The sequence below is a fragment of the Mastacembelus armatus genome, chromosome 10, assembly GCF_900324485.2.
Source record: "Mastacembelus armatus chromosome 10, fMasArm1.2, whole genome shotgun sequence".
Lineage (NCBI taxonomy): Eukaryota > Metazoa > Chordata > Actinopteri > Synbranchiformes > Mastacembelidae > Mastacembelus > Mastacembelus armatus.
The window spans coordinates 13,217,755-13,227,122 of NC_046642.1; the positions used below are offsets into that span (position 1 = coordinate 13,217,755).

Sequence of the window (9,368 nt, forward strand, 5' to 3'; positions counted from 1 at the left end):
TGTCAAGATGGGGTGCTGAGTGTACATTAATGAGAAATAAAATGAACTTTTTTGATTTTGGCAAATGGCTGCAATGACACAAAGAGTGAAAAATTTAAAGGGGTCTGAATACTTTCCGTACCCACTGTATACAGTGGTTTAGATGAGCACAGCAAAGAGCACTAAAGAAAATCTAAAGAGCAAATTAAAGAGCAAAATAGCATCCAGTGGTACGCAGACCTGCAGGGAGTGTTGCCAACACAATTGCCAAATGGGGCAGTCATCCAGTTCCCCTCAAGCTGGTCCAAGAGAACCAAGAAAGCAGGAAGCAGAGAGGTTTCAGGGCCATGTAATGGTTTGCTCCTGATCCTCCGAGGGTTGGCGAGAGAGTCGTGATTACCAGTGCAGGCTGAGGTGACTGCTCTGGCCGTGGCTCCTGTTTCACACTGCGTTCTCCTCATCCAGCTCCTCCTGAGGGGCTGGGGCTCAGTGAGACACTGAGAAGCCGGCGTTCAGTTTTTGGCGATGGCCTGCTAGGGTTGGCAGGCTGACTGCTCCTGGTCCACCCTTTTGACTTGGTGTGCGTGATGTATTTGTTTATGTTTTGAGAAGTTTTGCATGAATGTCAAAGATGGTAACATTCCTCTGAAAAGAGAAACATTTCCTTTATCATGCTTTCCCAGGCAGGGACAGCAATCCAGAGTCTCCCAGTCATTGACCAGCCCTTGTGGGTTTGGCCTCTGAGGACCTAGAGGGCTTGGGGTTCTCTGCCAACTAGGGTGGCTCAAGCTTGAGAGTAATGGGTTTTTTGCTTTTAACGTTAAAGCCTATGCTACTACTAGGAGAGTGTCATCTCCTGTGGCTCCACTCTGGAAAACATTGGTAGTGCTCAGCAACTTCATGGGCCTCCTGGTGTTCTTTTGTCCACTTTCATTAATGGGACATTGTGCATTCCTCCCTCTATCATGTGGTTTTGGATGATTCCCAGGAGTGAGTTTGCTGGAAAGCCAAAGACATGTGCAATTTTTCACTCACTAGTGTTTGCAGGAGTGTGTTCTACTGGCCTGGGCTGTTGCTTAGGTGCCCGGGTTTGTTGTGTTTCTTCATGTGTGCCATATCCCCAAGCTCTATCTAAATGACTGGAGACATAACATGCATCCAAAGTGACTCTCTATCGTCCCAGTTGTGGAATAGAGATGAAGTGAGGTTAAGAGGTTGTGTTATACACATTCAAAATCACTATAAATCATTTTAAGTTCATTCTCCTGGTGCATTGGAAATTTGAACCCAGGTTAGTTATTTGTAAAATTGTTTGAGTCCACTCCTTACAAGTTTAGAATGAGCATCCTGAGGATTTTCTATTTAATTCATATTTGTACACTGGCATACAAGAAAAAAAAAATCATGTATTGTAGAGTAGAGTGAAGTATAAATATAATTTTTTTTGTTGGTTTGATCATTTGTGTATCTTTAGGAAATAAAGATGGGGAAAGAACAAAGCACTTTGGCAAAGAATGGCTACATAATAGAAAAAGAAAATGGAAATTTTGCTGTGGCCACAAAGGGAGATGACAAATTTCTCATAAGAAGGATCATGACAGATCAGGTGAGTGTTCTGAGCTAACCAAGACAAGTTTCCAAATTAGCAACGCAAAGCCCATTTCATTACTACATAATCAGTACATTTTGTTCAAAAGTATTAAATTAGTAAAACATATTTTTGCTGTTTTGTGAAGACAAAAGCTGAGCTTATTCCAGCCTATATCAGTAATAAGCAGTTTTTAATCCATTTCTAATAACTCAATGTAAAATAAGACATTAGATATACCTTTGTTTATATATCAAAGGGAAAATTATTTAGATACATTGAGCATGATGTAGAAGCAAAGTAGGCAAGTGCAAGTGAACGTTTTTTTCTAAAGCATAAACTAAGACTAATAGCTTAGCCATACAATTTTAACCTGCCTAAGTTACTCTTACTGCTAGGCCATTCTAATGCAAGTGTTTTAAATAGATACCCAGAAATTCAGCTTTAATCACCAATGCAGAAATACTCAGGACGACCAGTCATTCTCATATTGTTAGCAGCAAGAACTCCTTTGAAGGTAGGTTTTTTTTTTTTTTTTTTTTTTTTTTAATTGAAGGTAATATACTGTAGGATTGTCCACAACTTCGGGCACACATAATAAAAGTCATAAACCCAGTCATTGGTGTCAATAACATTTTAAACCGAATTTGTTTTATGAGAGAGAGAGAGTTAAAGTCCTTAGTTTACATGTGTCCAACTTTGCAAACCCTGTCTTCTTCTGCCATTGTAGGTAATATACTGCCCCAGTCAGATATGCAAACACATGCTTAGGCAGTTTCTGCCTGTTGTTGATGTAATGGAAAATCATGCAAAGATAACTACATCTCGGCTCTTGAGCACTTTCTTTTTGAACATTTTCTAGGTTTTCTTACATGTAGTTTTAAATGTGCTCTAAGTTTGAACACAGGGATTGGACATAATACTGAAATGTAGAAATCCAATAGCTGTAAACCTAAGTTAAAGAACAGACAGGTATTGTGCAGTCAATCTGTCAGTCCTATCTCCAGTAGTTGTTTTACTGACACGACTTGTCTACAGCTTCTTCTGAAAATAGAAGCATTTCCAAAAAAAAAAAAAAAACCCCAAAAATCTATTTGTGATTTTAAGTGCTAACAATGTTGAGATCAAAGAATATGAAAAAAAAAAATACTTAAGACATACTGCCACTGTGTATAGTGAAAATCTGTTCCACAATAAACAGATTCTCCTTTTCTCTTGTCATAAAGATGAGAACATTTACTATGTAGTGACGGAGTACTGTCATGGAGGGAGTCTCGCTGCAAAGATCATAAAGGGGAGTGAACCTCCACAAGAGTCTGAGGTACAGTACTCTAATGCCAAAGACATTTTCCATTGTAATCAGTGAAACATACTGCAGGCTAATGTATATATTTCCCAATTATACCATCAACACATTAGAATAGATTAGAATACTTTATTGTCCACTGTGGTGGTAAACAAACATAACACAGAATATAAGAATACGATCAATATAAACTAAAAAGCCTGGGGCTAACCACTAACAATATCAGAAATAAAGAAAATAAAGGTTTGAATCACAACTCCATATAAACATTACAGCAGCACAATGTCAAGTGACAAACTACATGTTTTAGATTTTGGGCTAATGTTGTTCATAGAGGACATACTGTATTTACTCAGTTGTGTGTCTGTTTAGATGAGGAGATAGACAGCTCACACTTCTAGGGTAGCTGGACTGTGTTATGAGCAATCAAATTTGCTTTCAACAAAACTACCCTATAGTCATTATACTCAAACTGAGCTAAAACAACTTAATCCAATGAAACATCCTAGTTACGGCTATGTGACATAAAGCATACATTTTAGCATTTTACACAAACCTCAATTTACTCCCAAAGTAAAATATTAGTTTGATGCAAATATGAAAGTTATGACCATACTAGGTCCCTAATGTTACCACAACAAACATATCTATGTAACGCCACATCTGAATTCAATGCATCTGTTTGCATTGCTACTTTCTACAATTACAATTCTTTCTTTCCTAGGTGCTGAGCTTGTTTGTTGAGATGTGCATGGCTTTGAGAGCTATTCACCAAAGAGGCCTGCTTCAAAAAGATCTGACCCCAGCGGTACTACACACCTAACACAAACGCTGAATAATTGTGCAATTACACAGAATGTTACTATTTTGGTAAATCAGAAGATAAATCAAATGTATAGATTTTGCGAATAAGATTTATATATACATATACATTTCTATTTTGAAATACCAGTAAACATCTTTGTCAATCAGTTTACAGTTTTGCCTGTTCTCTTTTTAGGATGTATTTCTCACAGAATTTGGAACAGTTCGCTTGGGTGGATTTCAAAAACTCCTTGAAAGGTACTTTATCTTTTTTAATTAAAAAAAAACTACATTAGTACAGTTGTATGCAAAGGTAGGAGTGGGGTTTTTTTTTTAGTAGGAAGTAGAAACATTGCGCAGAAAGAGGAGAATGGATTACACAAAATATCAGACTTTCAGTCTCACTAGAGAAAAAAACTGATACTGAAAAGAGGCTGGCGTCTACCACAGGACAATGATTAAAATCCACCATGAACTACTTCAAAAAACCCTGTGTCCCTCATAGGTTATGAACAACAAGTTACAGTGCATTAACATTTGAACAAAGGCTCATTTTTGTCCATTATTAAAGAAGTTGTAGTTATTACCACACACACATATACAGTGCATTGATGTGTTTGTTTTGCATGTTATGTTTGTCATAGATCAGAAAACCCTCCAACCACTAACTCAGATATGGTGGAAACAAGTTACAAGGCACCAGAAGTCTTCACACAAGGGACTAATGATGTAAAAAGGTAAAAGGCTTTTATCAAAATAAGAAATGTACTTGAATCTACTTGAATCTGTCTGTTAGGCTGAAGCCAACTGTAACAACTTCAACAAATAATACGACAGATGGAAAGATTGACCACTGATGGTTTTGGATGAGGCAGAAATTCTGTTTGTTTTGATTAGTAAACTATTGCAATAATAATGATGATTTCTTTATTTACAGTGACATTTGGTCATTGGGATGCATATTGTATGAGCTCTGTACTCAACAAGCAACGGTAAGTTACCTAAAGGTGTTTAAGTCGTGAAAGACTTAGGTAATACAACTAGGCTATTGTATGTATTCTCTATTTCATAATAGTTTATTTAAAGTCCATTCCACTTCACAGATATAACACGATACTTATAAATCACAAGGGAAATCCTCACAATTATGTAAAACCAATAATTTTAGGAAAATACTGTATATAACAAACTATGAAATGTGTGTATGGTGTAACCAAAGACTTGAGCTTGATTGAGATTTAACAATTCAATTCAATTTAACACATTTAAATTTTATTCATACAGCACCATCACAATAATGTCAATACAATCATCTCAGGGCACTTTACATAGAAACCAAACAAATCCCCTGACAGCAAGCACTTGGTGACTATGGAGAGGAAAAAGAACTGAAGAAACATCCAGCTAAACCAAGTTTGAGCAGCCATGAGAGGAGAAGAGATGAGATGAGATGAGAACAGAGGAGAGAAGAGAAGTCCCCCGGCAGTATAGGCCTTTGGCAGCATAACCTAAGGGCTGGGTCAGGGTCACCGGAGCCAGCCCTAACTACAGTATAAGCTTTGTCAAAAAGGAAAGTTTTTAGAAGGTTTTAGTATGACTTCTGATTTCCCCAAATTTAATAGTAGAATGTTACTGTTCACCCAGGACTTTATGTCCTTAAGACATGTTTGAAGTCCATCTAATTGGTTTGTTCCGTCAGGTTTCACAGATTGATATAGTTGAGTGTCATCTGCATAGCAATGGTAATTGATACATTCCTTACTAATAATGTTGTCTAGGGGAAGCATGTGCAAGATAAAAAGAATCGATCCTAGAACAGAACCTTGTGGCACTCCATAACTAACTTTTGTCTAGTTGAAAGGTTCATCATTACCATAAACAAATTGGAACCTGTCTAATAAATATAACAAACAAATTTAGTGCAAGCACAGAGACAAAGCCATTGTTTGAGGCTAAAAGAAGACCATTGGTTACTCTCAATAGTGCTGTTTCTGTACTATCAAGTGCTCTCAATCCCGATTGCAAATCATCAAACAATTCATAATTGTGCAAGTTGCTTTGCATCAGCTGTAGTGATTTTAGAGACAGTGCTCACATGCAACATCTGATATGGAACAACACGACATTTAAAAAGTAACAAAAATGGAGTAAAGGGAAAATTGTTTATTTTCCTTAATGAGTAATGAAAAACCTTATTGCAACAATAAAGTGTTTTCTAACAATAGTTGCCTTTCAGTTTTCAGCAGAGTCCACAATTAAGCTCATGCCCAAGATACTTGGGGGTTCGCACCCATCTCTCCCAGAGCGGTTCTCACCAGAGCTTCATGATCTCTTGAATGACATTTTCAGTAAAGATCCTCAATCAAGACCAACAGCCAGTGAGATCCTGGAGCATCCTTTTATTATACGCTGTCTCTCAGAAAAAGTAAGACACTTCTATAAATGCAGTACTGGTCTCACTACAGTACAAAGCACACAAAAGACTGTATGTGCAACAACAATGTTATACTTTTCCTCCAACTTGACAGTTTATATATGGCATTTTAATTATACAACTAACAATATTATTTAATTGATTGTGCCAGCATTTAGTGCAGTCTCAGCACTAGACAGTGCAAAATTTTTCACATTTTACACACTGCACCCTTAACACCAGACTTAACAGTACACCCAGCATCACTGACAGGTTTGGTTGGGTGCTTTCTTCCACTTGTAACTACACTTGATATGTTTGCATTTTCAATAGAGCAAAACAACTCTGGAGGATCTCCAGATCAAGTTGACCACGCTGAGGGAATTGGCTGACAGTCTGGAACGTGTGCATCAAGGTGCCACCATCGGTAGTTTGGCAGGAGGTGTGATTGGAGCAGTGGGAGGGGTTACATCAATAGTGGGTCTTATACTGTCCCCCTTCACCTTGGGAGCTTCTCTTGTTGTGACTGGAGTTGGTGTGGGAGTGAGTGTGCTTGGTGGTGTCACTGCTGGTGCCTCAAATATCACAAACATGGTCAACCAGTCATCTGATCGCAAAGCTGTTCGAAGCATCATTAAAGAGTTTGAAGAGAAAATTAGTGCAGTAGTTACCTGGCTCCAGGAAATCAGCAACAGCTTACAGACAATCAGAAACAGATATGACTCAGTTAACACACCAGACACTGGGGAGAGCAGGATCAATAACAGTAATCTGGCACGGCTTGGCTTGAGAGCTGGGAAGGGCCTGAGTGCCACTGCTGAATTGGTTCGACTAATTCAAGCAGTTAACATTGGCAAGATCGCAGCCCAGGGATCCAGAGCAGTGCGTCTTGCAGAGGCAGCAACAGGTGTGTTTTCAGCTTTGTTTTTGGCAGTAGATATTTTCTTCATTGCCATGGATGCTAAAGAGATACACCACATTAGACAGGCAAAAGCAGTGGAAGAAGATGCTGCTTCCAAGCCAGTGTCTAACGCTGAGACAGATGACTCTGTGACAACCTTTGACCGAGCTGCACTAGTGCTCAATGAGACCAAATGTGCTGAAAATGAGCTTGAGCATGACACATCAGAGGCACAGGACCAGTCTGCTACAAACAACACTCCAGTCAGATCTGAGATCATGAGATTTGTCCAGTCTATCCGGCAGGCAGCAGACAACTTAGAGCGTGTCTTGGCTGAGCTTGAAAACATCACTTCATGTGTCTCTTTATGTGAAGATGTGAGAGAGCTGGAATGGCAAGACATGGAATTCATGTTATGCTAAAATCAAATCAGAATTACAATGTAAATCATTTAACTCCAGCTACACCTAGAAGATAACTTTCATTCTTTACCACAGATGATAACCCTAACCTTAGCCCGAGACAAGTTAACAGACTGCGTGGTAGTCTGCTAACACTTATTGAAATTACACTGTAATGGGCAGAACTGTATGGGAGAACTAACGTGATCTTTGTTTTAGTGTCAAAATGGTCCAGATCCACACATGCCTTAAGGGTCCTCAGGTTGCTTGGTGCACACTTCTTATCAGATCTCTCCTGGGTAGAGAACACCAGTCATTGTAAAGAAGGCTCAGCAGCAGAGGTTGCTCAGAACGTTCAACTTGGACAAAAAGCTGCTGCTGGCCTTCTATTGGAGCTGAGTGGAGAGCACTCTGACTGTGTGTGGTTTGCAGGCCTTTCTGCCATAGACAACAAATCTCCTCAGAAACCGATACACTCTGCCCAAATAATTAGAGGCTGACCTCTACCCTCACTGGACAATATCTCCAGGCCACGTTGCCTCAGTAGAGCAAAGGCCATCCTCTCAGACCACTTCCACCCAGCCCCTCCTCTTGGAACTGCTTCACTCTAGGAGGCATTTTAAATGTCCAACACAAAAAGACTTGCAAATAGCTTGTTGCTTGAGATCAGGGTACTTCATTCTCAGCTGTCAGAGTATCTCATGTTAACTCTTCATATGTCAGATTTCTACTTTGTACTCTCTGTTTCCTGAAGAATAAATGTACAGTCAAAAAACAATTAAGTCATCTGTTTGTGTCTTTGACTTCAGCTCCAACACATCTATATGTGGATGTTCTGAAAATGTTATAGAGGATTTTTAAAAAAAATTTAAAGATTTTTTAAAATCTATCAGTATCTCATCTGATTTATTTTACATGTTTACCCTGTGTCTTTACAGCTTTTCTCTGGTTTCGTGTGATTGTTTCAAGAGATGCAAATTAGATCAAATGGAAGTGTGAGTGTTGCTGTCATTCCGTCAACATGTGTCAGTACTGTAATAGAGCCACATCATGGCCCTTTTGCATCTTTGTCTGTGACAATATACTGCTGCCTGTGGTTGGACACTTTCATAACTTCAGCTATTCATACTTTACTTTGTGCATCTGCTTTGTTTTCAAGCTGTGGACGGTCAGGCAGAATGATGAATCTCTTTTTTAACCATGAAAGCTGCCTGCAGCTTACAAAGAGAAGCATAAGAATACAAAAGAGTTGACACACCCAGAGTGAAAGCTGAGCTCAGCACACAACAGCTCCCGCTGCTAAACAGCAACATAACTTTGAATATACAGCTCTTATTAAAACTGTTTAATTAACACTTAAAATGAGGTAGAGTGCTGTTTTTAACAGCAGGTTGTATAGTTACTTGTATATACTATAGTTTATACCATAGGTCCAGATTCAGACACAGAACATGAGTGGTGAGGCTTTGCAAGGTTTATTTGTGGAAGTGCTAAGCTGAAACAACCAAAACATGACCCCAAACGTAAACCAACTAATGTAGCAAGGCATAATCAGAGGCAATGATCAATATAAAACAATGAAACATAAACCAAGCCCAAAACAGGAAGTTGAAGAAAATAAAAGCACCAAAAACAGGAAGTCCATGACAGATTAGGACATCTAATGCATTTATTGCACAGACTTTGCAAAGCTAGAATTTCAAAGGTAAATAGGTCAACTTTTTTTTTTGTGGGGGGAATTTTAATACTTAATGGTGTGCGATAACTGTAGCCATGTGTCAGTCTATTTGACTGTTTCTGTTTTGTTGTGTAATAATGATCAGTTAAAAAAAATGAGAATTTAAAAAATTGACCCTAGCCTTACTGCCAGAGCAGAACTCAGTTTAGAATCAAACCTCAGTCACTGGTGTGACAGTGCTACATTTTGCACCTTTCCTATCCTCCCCAAGAGTCAGCTGTATGCTGATGTTTCTTAT

The 9,368-nt window shown here is 38.7% G+C and overlaps 1 protein-coding gene across 3 annotated transcripts in view; it reads left to right on the forward strand.

The window, feature by feature from the left end:
- LOC113144342 (calcium/calmodulin-dependent protein kinase I-like) overlaps positions 1 to 8,174 on the forward strand; it is a 34,431-nt gene extending 26,257 nt beyond the window's left edge. The window contains exons 2-10 of one of the 3 annotated variants that reach the window (XM_026330334.1): positions 1,454 to 1,585; positions 1,994 to 2,084; positions 2,794 to 2,888; positions 3,598 to 3,681; positions 3,874 to 3,935; positions 4,322 to 4,414; positions 4,615 to 4,669; positions 5,914 to 6,102; positions 6,424 to 8,174. In XM_026330334.1, the coding sequence (XP_026186119.1) occupies positions 1,463 to 1,585; positions 1,994 to 2,084; positions 2,794 to 2,888; positions 3,598 to 3,681; positions 3,874 to 3,935; positions 4,322 to 4,414; positions 4,615 to 4,669; positions 5,914 to 6,102; positions 6,424 to 7,413 (1,782 nt within the window). In that variant the 5' untranslated portion in view covers positions 1,454 to 1,462 and the 3' untranslated portion in view covers positions 7,414 to 8,174. The remainder of the gene's footprint in view (positions 1 to 1,453; positions 1,586 to 1,993; positions 2,085 to 2,793; positions 2,889 to 3,597; positions 3,682 to 3,873; positions 3,936 to 4,321; positions 4,415 to 4,614; positions 4,670 to 5,913; positions 6,103 to 6,423) is intronic. The other 2 variants (XM_026330333.1, XM_026330332.1) reach the window with 2 other exon arrangements.
- The last annotated feature ends 1,194 nt before the right edge of the window (positions 8,175 to 9,368 follow it).